Source organism: Monodelphis domestica, chromosome 1 (assembly GCF_027887165.1).
Source record: "Monodelphis domestica isolate mMonDom1 chromosome 1, mMonDom1.pri, whole genome shotgun sequence".
Lineage (NCBI taxonomy): Eukaryota > Metazoa > Chordata > Mammalia > Didelphimorphia > Didelphidae > Monodelphis > Monodelphis domestica.
The window spans coordinates 216,109,043-216,126,074 of NC_077227.1; the positions used below are offsets into that span (position 1 = coordinate 216,109,043).

Genomic DNA, 17,032 nt, shown 5'->3' on the forward strand with positions numbered 1-17,032 from the left:
ATAGGTCTTTCCTAAGGATACAGCAGAATTGAATATTTTAAGTTGCTCCCTGTGTCCATTCAGGGGGTAGTTAGGTGGCATAATGTATAGAGCACTGGGGAATGACATCTTCCTGAGTTCAAATCTGTCCTGAGATACTTATTACCTATGTGACCCTAGGCAAGTCACTTAACCCTGTTTGCCTCAGTTGCTCATCTATGAAATGAGCTAGAGAAAGAAATGGCAAGCTGCTCCAGTATCTTTAGCAAGGAAATCCCAAAATGAAATAACAAAGAGTCAAATATGACTGAAATAACTCAACAATAACAAAAATACCTACTAATTCTAGCTTCATGAGCTCATAAATCTAGAACTGGTAGGGACCTTAGATTAAGTCCAGTTCCCTGGTTTTACAGATGAAGAACTGAGACCCCCAAAGAAAGTTATTTGTCCCATGTCATTCAGGGAGTATGTGCCAGAAGAAGGGTTTGGATTAAGATCTTTGACTCCACATTCTGCATTCTCCAATAAACAACTGCTAGTCCTTATATATACTGGTGAAGAATTCTTCACAAACTGTAATGGATTAGATGGGATTAATCTTTTCATTCTATTCAGTTCTGCTTTACACAGGAGACTGGATTCAAGTCAACATTGTCTAGATTAGACATGTATAATTTAAAATTTGATTAAATATTGTTCACTTCTCAGCTAAGGAGAAAAATACACCTACATTCTGTATAGATTATTTTGCTGATCTTGAAACTAAAATTATATTTTTTTGTCTTAGTAAGGAAGTGAATCTTTTTTATCATTAAGTGAAGATGTAATCTCAAGAATCTCTTAGGATTCTGTTACGTTTGCTCTATTATATTTTCCTTGTCTTTTATGTCTCAGCCTGGACTGCATTTGTCTTTGAAATAACAGGGAAAGGAACAATGATGTGTTATCCAGCAAAGACTAGTATTTCTCTAAACAACTTCTACTAAGAATTACTTACTGGTCTTTTTATGTTGCAGGAACAATTATAATTTAGAAACACTGGTCTTATTTTCATAATTTTTCAGAATACTTTAAAAATAATGTTTCACTAAATGAATTTAGAAAAATTTTAAGTTTCTGTACACTTCACCTATAGTGTTTTTCATTTAAATTACTCATTATTTTTATGGATATTAAAATAATAGCAATTCAAGAGCTCATTTAGTCTTTGTAGAGTTGGAAAATTACTTGTGTCTCCTATAGAATGAAGATTATAATGCTGGTTAGAATATGATAAAAATGCTAATTTAAAAAAATTAAATACCTATCTACAATGTAAATGATAAGTAATGTTTCCTTTTTGGTAATGTCTATTGGTATGTTCTAGAAGGATTTTTAAAAATTATTTCAGTTTACATGTTTTTGATAATCTACATATAACAATCTATTTATTCCATAGGAAATTCCATTATCTGAAATTTTATCCCTGGAACCTGCAAAAACTTTCTCTTTAATTCCTAGTGGGGCCAACCCCCATTGTTTTGAAATCACTACAGAACATGTAGTCTACTATGTGGGAGAAAATGTAGTCAGTCCCTCAAGCCCTCCATCAAACAACAGCATACTTACCAGTGGAACTGGCGCCGATGTGGCCAGAATGTGGGAAATGGCCATTCAACATGCTCTTATGCCTGTCATCCCAAAGGGAGCATCACCAGGATCTGGACCCAGTTTGCACAGTAAGTCTGACTTTCATTCTGTTTCACTACATATAACTTGCTTATAGAAACATGCCACTTTGATTAGGAATGCTATAAAAAGATGGTAGTCCTGTTCCTTATGTTGACTCTCCATGAGTTGCTTTGGTGTTCCAATAAGTAAAATGAATACTCACTTCAAAAAAAAATACTCACTTAGAAAGAATTTAGAAAGAATTTAACCCTAAAGTTAGAAACATTTGGCATCTTGGTATACGTTTTTTTAAGTTCTATTTTAATATAAACATTTCAAAAATCATTTAATAAACTGGTGGCAGATTTATGTGAATTATTTTTGCTTGTTTGAAGCAGCAGCAACAATCTAGGTCTACTGTGCATGAAAGGAGAAAATGATTTGTCCTTTCTGATAGTGGCAGGTGTGAAAGAGCTCTGCTGACTTAGACAGAATCAATGTGAAATACTTCCTTCAATCCTACCCACCATGGTGCTCTGCACACAATAGGTGCCCAAAAACTTAAGGAATGACACTCTGTCCCCAGGTGATAGTTTACCCATAAGCAGCATAGGAACATAGTGTCATAAATCAGCTGCATGGAGGCACTGAAGAAAAATGAGAAAAATGTATAATTTTGAGGCCCATTTTCTCCAAAACAGTGGTTTCTTTTAAAAATTTCCTATAGCTCTCCTAATCATGAAGTTGGTGCATATGCCTCACATTTGAAAGTAAATGTGATACATTTATTGACCTATTCTTCCAGTTTTTCTTTCCTGTCTTTCCTAACACAGATGCTAAAAAACTGTGAAATAAAAACTTATAAAAAGTAATCCTGTAATTGCAGGGAGATAAAAATTATCTAATATATATTTTTTTAGAAAATCTAATTGCTCTTATTTACTTAAAAGTAGATATGCAATATAGTTTGTCACTTTTCTTTACCATTTACTCCAGACATCTTCTTTATTATTTTCTTTTCATGTGTTTAATATCAGGAGACATATCCATCAGTATCTCTGTATCAAACTGTCAGATTCAAGAAAATGTGGTGAGTATTCGAGAATTAATTTTTCAAAACTTGGGAAATTGTTCTAAAAAAGAGAAAAAAAGATGACCTCTACAGTGTTCTGTGACCTTGGACAAGTCATTTGGGCCTTCATTTCATCATTTGTAAAATGGGGATAATAATACTCAAAATATTTACCTTACAGGTTTGTTCTCAGAAAAGTCTTACAAACCTTAAAGCATTATATTAATGTAATTATTATTAAATGATTTGGAACAACTTGATTAAGAACTTTGGGACTAGGTTTTTCTATTTGTAAAAATGATAGTAATATCACAGGACCAGTATATATAGAGCCTAGAAATTACCTCAAGGTTTATCTAATCTGATATTCTGATTTTGTAGATGAGGAAATTAAGTCAACAAATTTAAGTGGCTTTTCCAAGGTCCCATGAATACTAAGAATCAAGGACTTCAATTGAACCTAATTCTTATATATCCTAATATTTCAGGTGAAGAAAACATGTTGGCTTTTAAGGAAAACAGAAATAATGCCAAAATAATCCAAAACATTGATTAGCACTGGTTCTCTCTGTCCCTGTCTCTCTGTCTCTGTCTCTCTGTCTCTGTCTCTGTCTATATATATACATATATATGTATATATATATAATTTATATAAAAATATATAGAAATGTATGAGTGTATAGTCCCTCTATATAGTCTTTATATCTAATATATGCTCTGTGTGTGTGCATATATATGTGTGTGTGTTTATATATATACATATATATATATATACATATATATATATATACATATTCCACCCTTTGCTTAAGTTTTATAACTTGATGGACATTTTTACAAGCTTTCATAGTGATTATGTGACATTTAGTGTCTCCAAAAAAAAGATGGAATGAGTTCTTGTAATCTGAGCTAAAAGTCAACTTTTAAGAATGTTAGGTCTCTGATGTACCCCAGAAAAAGGTAGAAAGTAAATCCTTAACCAAGACTGTAGCTTGATATAAAGAACATATTCCTATTAGACCTTCCCAAATAGAATGAGCAACCTTTGGAGGTAATGAGCTTCCCAATTCTAAAGATTGTCAGAGGTTGAATGACCACTCTGTGGTCTAATAGAGATATTCTTGATTCAGGTGAAAACAGCTGTAATAGAGAGTCTGAGGACATTTTGAACTCGTGAGATTCTATGACTTTCAAAAAGAGAATTACTAAGCTTCCTGATGTCTTTCCATGATGTATTTTTTATTCATTGTCTTCAAGTCAGTTCTCACCTTCCCAAATCTTACATCAGTGCCTTTCAGGCATTATTCCTAGTTCAGATTTTGGGAACCAAGGAGAACAAATGTAATGTTCCTCCTGAATGATGGTCTTCAAATAGTTGAAAACAGTAATCATGATCATTTCATCTAGATCATGTTTTTTGCAAACTTAATTCCCTCTGGTTCCTTCTGGTTCCTTTTTTTCTTTTTGACAGAATTGCCATCACTGTCCTTCTGATTCTTCACTAAATATTCTCCAGCTTATAGTAATGCCTTTCCTCAGTTCTGTTGTGTAGAATTGATCATAGTATATTCTAGATGTTATCTCCCTTTTCTTCATTAAATACTCCCAAGACATAGATTGTGGTACGGTGGGTAGAGTCCTGGACCTGGAGTCAGAAAGACATGAATTCACATCCTGCCTCAGACTAGGTGTAAGAGCCTGGGCAAGACAATTAACCATTGTCTGCCTCAGTTTCCTCAACTGTAAAATAGGAATCATAATAACATCTACCACCCAGGGTTGTTGTAAGGATTAAATGAGAAAAAATGTGTAAAATGATTAGCACAGTGCCTGGCATGTAGCAAGTGCTTAATAAATGTTAATTTCCTTCCATCCTTAATGAGAATATAGACAATAGGTTTGGGGTTTGGAGTTTGTTTGTTTGTTTGTTTGTTTGTTTGACAGCCATACCACACTGTTTACTTATTAAGGTTTAAAACTATCAGACACTTAGCCATATAAGCTTGGAAAATACACACACATACATATATGTGTATAGAGAGATACAGATATCCTTTGATGTTGAATATTTCTCATTAAAGCAATGTTTTCAAAATACTTTTTTCTTTGATCAGATATAACATTTTTGCCTCTAGCTAATAGTTGGTATATATTGTGCTTGTGCCAACAGGACATTAGCACAGTATATCAGATCTTTCCAGATGAAGTGCTGGGTTCTGGACAGTTTGGGATCGTTTATGGAGGTAAGAACATTTACCAAATACTTTAACTTGTTGATTTAAAAATTCTAAACACATATTCATTCCACACATTATTATGTATTATGCTGGAGGCTGAAGATGGTGATTAACATGTCATCAAAGTCTTCAAGGATCCTCAGGCAGGAAAAATGCAATTCAAGGCACACAGGTCTTTCTAAATAAGTGCTAGGTCTATAATTAACAGAATCTTTCTATAGAAAGCAATATAGGAAGACATATATACTACTTGTTTAATAACTAGATATAGATACCTATTTTATCTACATATAGAGATATATATATTTGTGACAAAAATGAGAGGAAGTTATGATGCCTTGGATATAGAGAGACCTAGTTCAAGTCACTCTGACATAATAACTTTTTTACCACAGAAAATCTTTAACTTCTCATGTAATTCTGTAAAACTTTAGGTTATGAGATGAGTTGTTGATCTTTATCAGTGGAGAAACTTTCCACACAGCTGAAACCATGGGTTCAAATGAATAGACATATTTTATATACATAGATATGTTTGTGTGTGTACATGTATGTATAGCACATATTTTAACGGGTTACTTTAGGATCGATTCAGGTATAGCTTACAATTGCTCAGTTAATTTAATTCAGTCATCTTTGACAAAATTGAATCAATTGTGAAATACTCATCAAAATGACCAGAAAAAATATCATGTAAATTTTCATCAGGTTATTTGAATATTTTCCTTCAATTAGGCTTTAATAGCTCTAAAACTGTCAGGATTTAGTCACAATAACACCTAAATATTTTTCTCCTTTTTTTCCCCCAATATAGTCACATTCTCAGCACAAAAAAAATCAGAAGGCTTAGGAAAGCTAAGGTTAACAAAAAGAATGGACACTATCCCAAGACAAGAGAAAACACCACTTTAAGACATATTCAGTCTTGCTTTGTAGTGTGCATTCGGGACATGAGCAAAAATATAACAATATACATTTTATAATTTGTGGATATATATATGTATATATATATATATTGCTAAGAATAAAGAATTAGAGAAATTCTATGGGAAGGTTAACAAAATTATCCAAACCAAGTGAACATAATTTATTTATATAACTTCAATGATTTCATTGCAAAGTATAAAGAAGGAAATAAAACCTGGACAGTATTGTGTAGGGTCAAGAAACAAAAGAAGCTAAAATGTTAAAGAATGATCAGAAGTCTCAAGTTCTCCTCAAGAACTAAATAAAAAATTAAAGTCAGTTTGAGTTTCTACCTTCTTCCCCAGAGGTTCCACTATTAGACCCTCACACAGAAGAGAAAAAACAAACAAACAAATAAATATATATGTACATAATTATTTCTAGCAGCTCTTTTTGGGGTTTAGCAAATAATTAAAAACTTGGGAAATGCCCATTAATTATGGAACAATGGACTAAATTATTGTGTGTATATATTTATGTGTGTTAGAATACTATTTATTGTTCTATAAAAATGGGATGGATTTCAGAGAAACTTTCAATTAAGTGATGCAAAAGGAAGTAAACAGAACCAAGAGAACAGTTTGTGCTATCACAACAACCTTGTAATAATGAACAACTTTTAAAGACATTAGAATTATGATCAAAGTGACCCACCATGATTCCAGAGGACTGATGTTAAGAAATGTAGCTCTTCACCTGACAACTAATGAACTAAATATAGATAATGAGATACATATTTTTGGACATGCTCTTGCCTATGCATATTTGTTACAAGGATTTTACTTTAGTCATCTTGTTTTTCATTGTTTTTCCCAGTTTTGGGTTTGGGAAGAGAGTTGAAGGGGGAAGAAAATTAATATATTGGGGAAAAAAAGAAATTTAAATAAAGAACAGAGCCAAGAGGTATTGGACCAGGAAAAGACTGGGCACCATGGATATGAATCAACCATGTATTAGCAGATAGCAAATATAATATGAATCTATGTGGGGTTCATTTCAAAATTAGTCTCATGCATACAGTCAGAAAGTCAAGCAGTTAGAGCAAAAGTTAAAAATCAGTACCAAACCAAGATAAAAATCAGAAGACTTTGCAAGCAGCTAAAACAGCTCAACCTATTCAGGTTAACTATTCATGGGAAGAAATGTGAAATAGATAAAGGATAAAACATGAAAATGGATCATCACCATTTCATACAGAAGTTTAACTGGTAGAGTGCTAGTCTCCAAAATAAGCACATTGACTCAGCCTGAATAGAAATGACATTAAAGAAAATTTTAAAAATATAAATAGCAATTGAAATAGACCCAAGACTATAGAAAAGATATAAAGATACATAGAAGATTTTGAAACAATTTTGTGATATATCTTCAAGATATATTGAAGAGTAGAAGATCAAGACATTTAAAGACTGTCACAATTAAGGGAATAGAATACTGGGCCTCAATTCAGGAAGACTTTTTTCCCCAAATACCCTGAAAATAAACATGTTTAACCTTTTAGTTTTGACTTCTGAAATCTCTCTTCCTCCCATCACTTACCCCTCCTTGAGAAGGCAAGCACTTCAATTTCAATTATACATGTGCAGTCATGAAAAACATAGGAATATATATATATATATAAATATTTATATATTTATATATATATATTAAAATGCAGACAGAAGATCAGAAGGAAGTATAAATAAATAGGACAGTTTTGAATGTAACATGTATAATTTTTACTTTTTAAAAGTTATATGAAATATATTGACAAATTCATATTTAATTTTATGTTCCTCTGTACTTGGAAATTATCTTTTGGTTAAGTTCAAAATAAAATTTTGTGAAATAAATATTATTTTCCTATATGGCTCTTTTCTGTGCTATGTTAGGCTATATATTATTACAAGTCTAAAAAGGCTTTAAAGTATAAACCTAATGATAGAATGAATGTCTATTATTTAAGGACCAGCTTGTCTAAGAAAAACTTAGTTATGGGATGATGAATTTTTTTCTGCTGAAAAACTAATGAAGACTGTCTACTATGTTGCAGAGAAATTTGCATCAGTGAAGAGAGCACCCACACCAACAAAATCACACTTAATTAAAAATAAACAAGCTCAAATTCCTTTCTGAATACCTTAAAATATCCAATTCCAGTACTATTTCCAGTTTAAAAAATAAACTTTGTAGTCTGCATTCAATTTAGGAAAAAAAATATTTGATGATGTTCTACCAGAGTGTATAATCAACAGCTTTCTTTAAGGCAACCTTAATTCTGCAGAGGAAAGGATACTTATGATTTACAATCACAAAACCTTGATTTTCATCCTATTTATTCTATTTTATCCTTTACATCATATTTATTTTCTGTGTGACCTTGAAAAAAATCACTTTACTCTGTTCAGGGCCTCATTTTCCTCAACTATCAAATCAGAGAGTTGGATTAGATGGATTCTGAGCTTCTACCTCAAAATCTATGATTCTATGAACTTGACTTTTTATATTTTATTTTTATAAGGAAAAGCAAAAAAAGGATTATAAGGGGAAATAAATTCCAAAGTATATTATGGGATATCACCATGGATTTATCTCAGTGACCTCATATTAGTAGCCAATGATTTCTCTGACATCCTAGGAATAAAAATATTCAATTCTTCCCTGCTCCATTAATGTATAACCTAGATTCCCAGAATCTCAGATATTCTCTTGACTCTGGTTTTCCACTGGCTTCCAGTCTTTCACATTCATTCTAATTTTCCTCTCCTTCATTCTTTATGTCTTATTCTGTTTCCTCTTTATGACATGGTTAGTAACTGAAGGTAGCGACTCATGTCTACTGCCACTTTTCATCTAATACCACTATCAAGGTCTTAAGCCATGAGACTTCACTACTTTCTTACTGGAATTGATATTTTCCTGTGTTTTCAAATGCAAATATTTGTGATCCGAATTATAGATAATTGTAAACCATGTCTTTGAATATTAGGTTACAGAATCTAACTTAATTTGACCAGACAACAAAATCATTTTGGATATGAATCCATGATTAGGGAAGTTATTCCTTTCATGAGAAGATTCTGGTTTTTAACATTGTAATCCCAGAATATACATAGTTTCTTTCTTTGATTTTCTTCATAACATGAGAAAACAAAAACAGTCCACTTAATAGAATCATACATTTAGAGTTAGAAGGGCTCTCAGTGGTCATCCAGACCTCAAAACTTTTCAGGGAACACCCACTAAAGCTACAAAAATTCTGCAGCATCCCAAATAATCCTAACAAATTTATTTGCCAAGATGGGATTCACTTAAGCTATGAGAACAAGCAATTTATTTTTTTTGTTAACATTGTCCCTTATTTCTTTCTTTTCTAGGAAAACATCGCAAAACAGGAAGAGATGTGGCTATTAAAATAATTGATAAATTAAGATTTCCAACAAAACAAGAAAGTCAACTTCGCAATGAGGTTGCAATTTTACAGGTACTCTAATTTAGGATGTAAAGATAATGTATAAATATTTGACTGACTACTAAAACTATTTTAAAATGACTTATTACCTACATATTTATGGCTCAGTCGTATGGTATCATCTTAAAGTAACAGAATAGGGATATAGTAAACCACAGTGTAAGAATTGTCTACTTAGTTGTTTCCTAGGGACAGGGAGCAGCTGTGCCCACAAAGATCTTTAATTTGAGGGTTTTAATAGTGTTATATCATGAACACTAATTTCAAGTGTAGCATTTCAACATGTGTCCACTATGGACGTGCTGAGACCATTTTATACCACATTATCAATGACCTTGCCTTAATAAACATACCTCCTTTATGCTGAGATAATTATATACCATTGTGTACATCACTGTCAGCAGTATGAGGTAGATGAGTAAAAGAAGCCTGGAAATCAGATCGCCTGCATATTATTAATCCTCTAAGTATCTCTCAGCATGTTTCCTTTTCCTTTTATCTTAAGCAAGTCACTTGCTTTTGCCTCTCATTTCACCCTCTCCTGCACCTCCTCACACTTCCTCTTGCCCCCACCAGTGAATGAAAAAGTCCAGGATCTTGTGAAAGGAATAATTTCTTTCTGCATAACATTTATAACTATTAACAAACATTAAGACAGTATCTTCAAGGAAAGGAAAAAGAAATAGATCTAGACCATTAGACAGTTATTTAGTGAATTTGATCAATGTAGAGATCCTGTCTGGAAAATTCAAGGCTCCAAATGCCCATTTTCTTCATAGTTTGCTTTAATACCCTTCATTTCTCTTTACTTATGTAAATATACACATGGTCCACTAACTCTTGTCATTTAATGGTATATCCAATATATAATTCAATATATAATAAACAATAGTCTTATTGTTTGCAAACCAAAAACTGAATAATTGTATTTGCTGCTGATATTCACAATGTTTAAGAGATATCCTATAATGCAATGCTGATTGCTATCACAATATCTCAGATGCCCCTACTTATTGCTTCAACTATTAACAACTGTCAGCTTTCAGAGGATCAAGAAGCAATTTCATAGCTGACTTGGGCAAGGTTCACATATGCAACAGACCCAGAATGACTAAACTTAAAAGTTCTGTCTCTGGGAAGATATTTCAGTCAATTCACTTCTACTGTGCCCCAGATTTTGTACAAGGCATCTAAGAAAAACTGATTATTCTTAAAGGAAGTATTTCTATTCCAAGATTTTCAGTACATATATATTCAGTGGTAACATAGCATAAACTGCCTACCCATCTACTCTTGGTACATTAGACTTGGTCATTATTTAACAACAACAACTTATTGACATTATCATTCTTAGTTATCATGAGAGTAGATCTTCCTGACTCACCAGTGCTTGAAGTATAGCAGCCACTCATCGCCTTCTTCCAGTACTAATTGACATAGAAGCGTTGACTTTTTGGTTTCTGTTCTGGGTTGATTCACCTCTCTTTTGGGCTCTGAGTGACTCCTCTGCTCCAAAACGTTCATTAGATTGCTGCCAGACACACTACAGGCACACAATCTATTTAACTTTAGATTTTGGTGTTATTAAAATTCCAGTTTTGTCCCTTGGATATGACTTGTAATTTCTCCAGTGACACCTTAGAAACTTTTACTGTACCATTGGTCTTAGTACCATTGGTCTTAGTACTCAATGTTAACTTAACCATGACATCCTTTTGTTTTTTCAAGAGGATCCATTCTTGGCTTCTAATATAGAAGGGGATTTTCTTTAAAAAAAAAACAAACAACACTTAATTTTTCTTTTTTTTAAACTTTTCTTTCATTTATTTTTTCCCAATTACATGTAAAGACATTTTTAATGTTAGTTTTAAGATTTTTTTTCTATTCTAAATTCTCTCCCATCCCTACCCATCTCTGAGATAGTCAGCAATTTGATATAGATTATACATGTGATACTTGCAAAAAATATTTTCATATTGGTTATGTAGTAGAAAAAGATCCATATAGGGTGCAGCTGGGTAGCTCAATGGATTGAGAGTCAGGCCTACAGATGGGAGGTCCTAGTTTCAAATCTGGCCTCAGACACTTCCCAGCTGTGTGACCCTGGGCAAGTCACTTTAGCCCCATTGCCTAGCCCTTACCACTCTTCTGCCTTGAAACCAATACACAGTATTAATTCCAAGACAGAAGGTAAGGGTTTAAATAAAAAGACCCATATAAAAATGAAGAAAATAAAGTAAAAAATAGTTTGCTTTTGATTTGCATTCAAACTACAATGTCACTTCTTTCTCTGGAGGTAGATTTCATGTTTCATCATAAGTCCTTCAGAATTGTCTTGGATACAAATACAAATACAAAAGTATTGATGAAAATAGTAAAGTCTTTCACAGTTGATCATATATAATTGGTGTTATTAATACTTAGTTTTTCTAACTTAAAAAAGAAACAATTTCTGACTCATTGAAACTTGGTGGTCTTGTCGAAGCTATATTTTTCAGGTTGACTAATTATTCAATAATCAGGGCTTCTGTTTTCTTGGAATAAGATTTAACCACTGCCTCGGAAAAAAAGACTATTCTTTGACTGGGTAGTACCCTCTATTTTTACCATAAGTACAACAGAATTTGAGTATACTTGGAATATAATTATATTCCATTCTATTACATATATATATATTCCATATATAATTATATTTTTTAATATAATTAATTTTCAGTCAATTAATTATTCAGCAAGCATCTATCAAACACCTACTATGTAATAAACAGTGTGGTACTGTGGATAGAAAATTGACCCTATAAGCCAAGAAAACCTGGCTGACTTGCAGATCAACTTTTTATTCAACTCTTCAAATTTTCTATTTTACACATATGTCAGCTACATGACCCTGGGCTAACTTTGCTATGCTCCAGGATGATCAAAGCAAGTCAATTCTCCTTTATTAAATATTCATTATGTGCCAGGAACTGTTCTAAGTACTGGGAGGTACAAATAAAAACAAAAAGATGGTCCCAGCCCTCAAGAAGCTTACATTCTAATGGGAGAAGACAACATAAAAAAGGAAGCTGAAGAACTGATGAACAGGATGGAAAATGACATGGTACATGATGGTGAAAATTGTAGGAAAAAAAAAGATAGTTAATCTAGGCCATTCCTCAAAATTGAGGTTCTGAGAGGAACTCACCAACAGGAAAAAGAGATCAAAGGGACAGAGAGAAAGTGCAGCTTAGTTCTGGTAGTAAAGTCTGCAGAATATAAGTTGCAGAAAAGATGTCAAATTACATTGATAGAGCAAGTTTCCTGACCTAGAAATTCCCAAAATCAATCAATAAATCAAAATTAATTGCCTTTTATGTGACATATTATTAAGTAATATCACATACCTACTCCTATTCCTCTCCTTTTGTGGATAGCAATTTTTTTATTCTTAGGAATCCAAATCAAAAAGTGAGACAGTCCCTGTCCCTCTAGGAACTTACATACTTCTTCTTGAGAGGAGAGAGAGTGGAAAGGTTTTCTTCAGTCTGCAAAGGCCATGACTAAAATTGAATTCATACATGGTTTGAACAGTTTTATTGACATGTATAGAAAATAACAGAAGAAATATAGATTTACTCCTCCCATTAATTAAAAAAAATCATTCTACCTAATACTTGGAGACTTTTCTTAAGAAGTTTTATAATGTGAAGCCAAGTGAATAGAACTTCTAATCTATTTTCAAATGGTCAAACACTAAAAAATAAGACATTTCTGCTGTAACAGATATGTCTCATTTGTAACATTGTGGCTTTTTCCCACATCATCTGGGAACAATTTAATATTGCTATACTTTGGAAGTTAATTAGTGGAGCTGCTGAAAATTGTTTTATGAAAGGCCCCAGGGCACCTATTCTTGTTATCATTTGAAGCTTTTTTGCATATATGTATAAAAGAGCATGACAGATTTTAAATAAGACACTGTTTTCTACTATTCATGCCATCAAAATAAAAAAGGACATTTTCTTGGTGATTATTAGGAATGTCATGGCAAACTAACCTTCATAGAGAGATTTTAACTATATTAATATAGTAACCTTAGAACTAATCCTGATCTTTGAAACCCTAACAATTAATTACTAGTGGAAATCTAAAGTTGTAATGTCATTTTAAAAGACAAAAATATGTAGGTTAAAGAGACAAGATAAAAGTTAACTTTGAATTTCTGTGTGTATTCTAGTATTATGTAAACAAAATGCCTTAGGGAACAGAAATTATATTCATATTAATGCATTATTGATTCACTTCTAATTTACTGGAATGATGACAGCATTATTCCCCTAAAATGAAATCAGCTTAAAGAGAAAGGATATGGAACTAAAAGTTCCTTCTAGGGATGCCAGGTGCAGTGTCTGAAAGCATTGTGCAATTATAGAAATGGTAGGTCTAGTGAAAAGAAGAGGAAAAAAAACTTTCATATAAAATTCAGAAGACTATAATTAAAATTTATTCTCTAAAACCTCTTCTATTCCTGCTTCTCTAATATCTTCAGAAACATCCTTTTCACCGGCTTCTCCAGTTATACCTTTAAATATCCCCAGGTTTTCATATTTACAAATTAACCAAACATATAAGCTGCCTTTGGAAACCATCATCTAGTCTTTCAGCTTTTTTTTGCCAAACAGTTCAGGTTAGAACTATACCCCCTAAATCAAATTCATTATACTCATTGGAGGAGCCAACATAGCCCAGTAGAAAGAGCAATAAATTTAGAAGCCACAGAGGGAACTGAGTTTGAATCCAAACTTTACTAAATATCACTGTGATTTTAGATAAGTCACTTATCTTTTCTAGTACTCAATTGCTTTTTGTGTATAGTTAAGGTAAAGTGCAGAATGAGGTCAAGAGCATTTCTAAGGTGAGATAGCTGGACTTAATGGCTTCTCAGATCTCTTCTACCTTCTATCATCTGAATAAAAGATAATGAGTTATATTCCAGACATGCAGGCTTTGCCTTTGGACATTCAATGTCCAAACACCAGCTGGAGATGAGGGGCTGGTTAATGTAAATCTAGGAATCACCTGCATAAAGATGATAGTTGAATCCATGGGAACTAATAAGATCACTAATCATGATCAAAAAGAAGGAAATGATAGGTGGATCCAGGATAGCTTTTGGGGATACCTTGATAAAGATGTAGCATAGGAGTCTAAAGAGTGGTTAGAGAGGGAATTCAATGTTTACCTAAAACAAAACAAAACTAGAGAAGATTTTCCAGGAGGAGAGAGTGATTAATAGAGACAAAGGTTTCAGAAAGGTCAAGAAGGATAAGAATTGAGGGGGGGAAAGCAGTTAGATTAAATATTAGCTATGACAATTAATAAATTGCCTGGGAGAGAACTAAGTGATATAGAGATGAAAGGTTATATTGAGGAATGAGAAGGAGGTTAGGCTTCCTAAGATTTAGGGAAAGACTTAGGTCAAGGAATTTTAGAGTTCATGAACATGGAAGTGGAACAGGTGTATCACAACAATCTGTGTGTGGCTAAAGTGAAATGGAGAAGTCATGAGAACTGAATGGACAGAGAAACTTTTGGGATGTCAGTGTGGTTGAGGAAGCATCAGTATGCATGCTTACATTGACTACAATGAGAAAAGGAGTTAAGAGTGGATGAAAAGAAAGGGAGCCAGGCAATACAATATATTCATTGGGGAAGGAGAATTTTGGGGGGTTGAACCTCCATTTCTCCTCACTTTCATAATAAAACTTATAGATTTCTCTAACTGCCACAACTTCCATTTCTTCCACTTACTTCTCAGGTTTTTGCAGTGTTGCTTTCTTACCCTATCATTCTACTGAATCTGATTTCTCAAAGGTTACCAATGATCTGTTGACAGCTAAATCTGTTGACCTTTTCTCAATCCTTATTCTTACCTGACCTTTTTGAATCTTTTAACAGTCAACAACTATAATAGCCTTTTAATTGGTCTCTCTTCAAATTTCTTCCTTCCTGTAATCCTTCCTCACTATCCTCTAATCAATCTCCCTGGTGCATAGTCCTGACCATTTCATTTCTTTGCCCAAGAACCTTCACTCTTTCCAAGTTAAAATGCAAACTCCTGCAGTAAAATTCATATTGCTCATCTTCAAACACTCTGTTGCTTTCAAACTAACCAAACTTCTAATCCTTCCCTGAGCTTGGTATTATATTTAGCCTCTCTTCACTTTGGAATAAACCATTGCCCAGGCTTTAAATTTTTTCCCTCCTCATCTCTGCCTTTCTTTATCCTAACTCACCTTTAAGGTGCAGCTCAGGTTCCACTACTTTCATGAAGGCTCCCCTCATTTCTCAGTCAGTCTTAATGTTCTTTCCCTTCACCAAATTACCTAGCTAAACCACTCTGTCTGCTTCATCACAAGCAAGAATGTAAGATTCTTAAGGGAATTTTTTGTCTTTGTGTCTCCAGGAGCCATACATAAAGTCTATACTTAGTAAACATTATTACATTGAATTGAATGAATAAAAGAAGATCATAACAGTGTTAAAAGTTGGCTATATTCATTGTTAAGTGACATATGGGTTTATATAAATCAAAACTGATTTTCTTAACACCAAAACTTACTTATCCATTTTTGTCAATAACACCACTATTTGCCTCATCTTTCCCAAAACCTTCAGGTAGACTTCCATTGTCCCCTCCCTCTTGCCTCTTCTGTATAAATCAGACCTCTCCCCAATTATTACTATCCCCCTGGATTATTGTAGAAGCTTCCTAACAGATCACCTAGCCTCTAATTTTTCCCCGGCTGTCCATTCTCAAATATCTGCCCAAATAATCTTTTTATCCATAGATCTGCCCTAGTCAACCCTTTTAGTCAACAAATCATGGATTCTCAAGGTATTAGGGATCTTAGAAATCATTGAACAATAAATAAACATTTATTATTTACTTGCTATATGCCAGGCTCTGGAGATGCAAAAAGAGGCAAAAAAACACAGCCTCTGCCCTCAAGAAACTTAACAATTTAATAAGGAGACAATATTGAAAAAGTATAAACAAAGCAAACAATATGCAGAATAAAAAGAAAATAATTAACAAAAGGAAGGCACTGCAATTAAGAGGGGCCAGGGAAGGCTTTTTATAGAAGGTGGGCTCATTATTTTATAGAGGAGGAAACCAAGAAACTAAAAAGTTTATTTGACTTGTCCAGTTATAAAGATAAGAAAGGATTGAAAAATCTTGAATGATTCCTTAAGGCTTCCTGTGTGAAGTTCCAAGTCCTTATCCTGTTATTCTGATATGATCCTACCTTTCCAACCTTATTTCTTAGACAGCCATCTACTTACTCTATGCATAGACCAAAATAGAATATTCTCTGCCCTACTCACAAGAACATCTTGAACTTTCCCACTTCTTTGCCTTTGTTCATGCTGTTTCTTATACCTGTATTGGTTTCCCCTCCCTTTTTTGACTGGTTGAAATCATACTCATTCCTTAAAGCCCATTTTAAAAGCCTTGGGGAAATGTATGCACAATTTTAGACTTCTGCCTTTTTTTCCCTACTACCATCCTGTCTCCATTTATATCTAATCTGTTTATCATATTTCTTGAAATATTTCTTTCTGTGTATTTTATCACTTGGAAAAAGTTGTAATGAAATGATGCCCTTAGGCAAGAAACCTGGTGTAGCTCCG

At 33.2% G+C, this 17,032-nt stretch overlaps 1 protein-coding gene across 5 annotated transcripts in view; it reads left to right on the forward strand.

Moving 5' to 3' along the window:
• Positions 1 to 17,032, forward strand: part of PRKD1 (protein kinase D1) — a 415,044-nt gene that overhangs the window by 355,380 nt on the left and 42,632 nt on the right. For all 5 annotated transcript variants that reach the window (XM_001364580.4, XM_001364651.4, XM_056810441.1 and 2 more), the window contains 4 exons: positions 1,421 to 1,700; positions 2,670 to 2,722; positions 4,875 to 4,947; positions 9,264 to 9,370. In XM_001364580.4, coding sequence (XP_001364617.1) covers positions 1,421 to 1,700; positions 2,670 to 2,722; positions 4,875 to 4,947; positions 9,264 to 9,370 — 513 coding nt within the window. The remainder of the gene's footprint in view (positions 1 to 1,420; positions 1,701 to 2,669; positions 2,723 to 4,874; positions 4,948 to 9,263; positions 9,371 to 17,032) is intronic.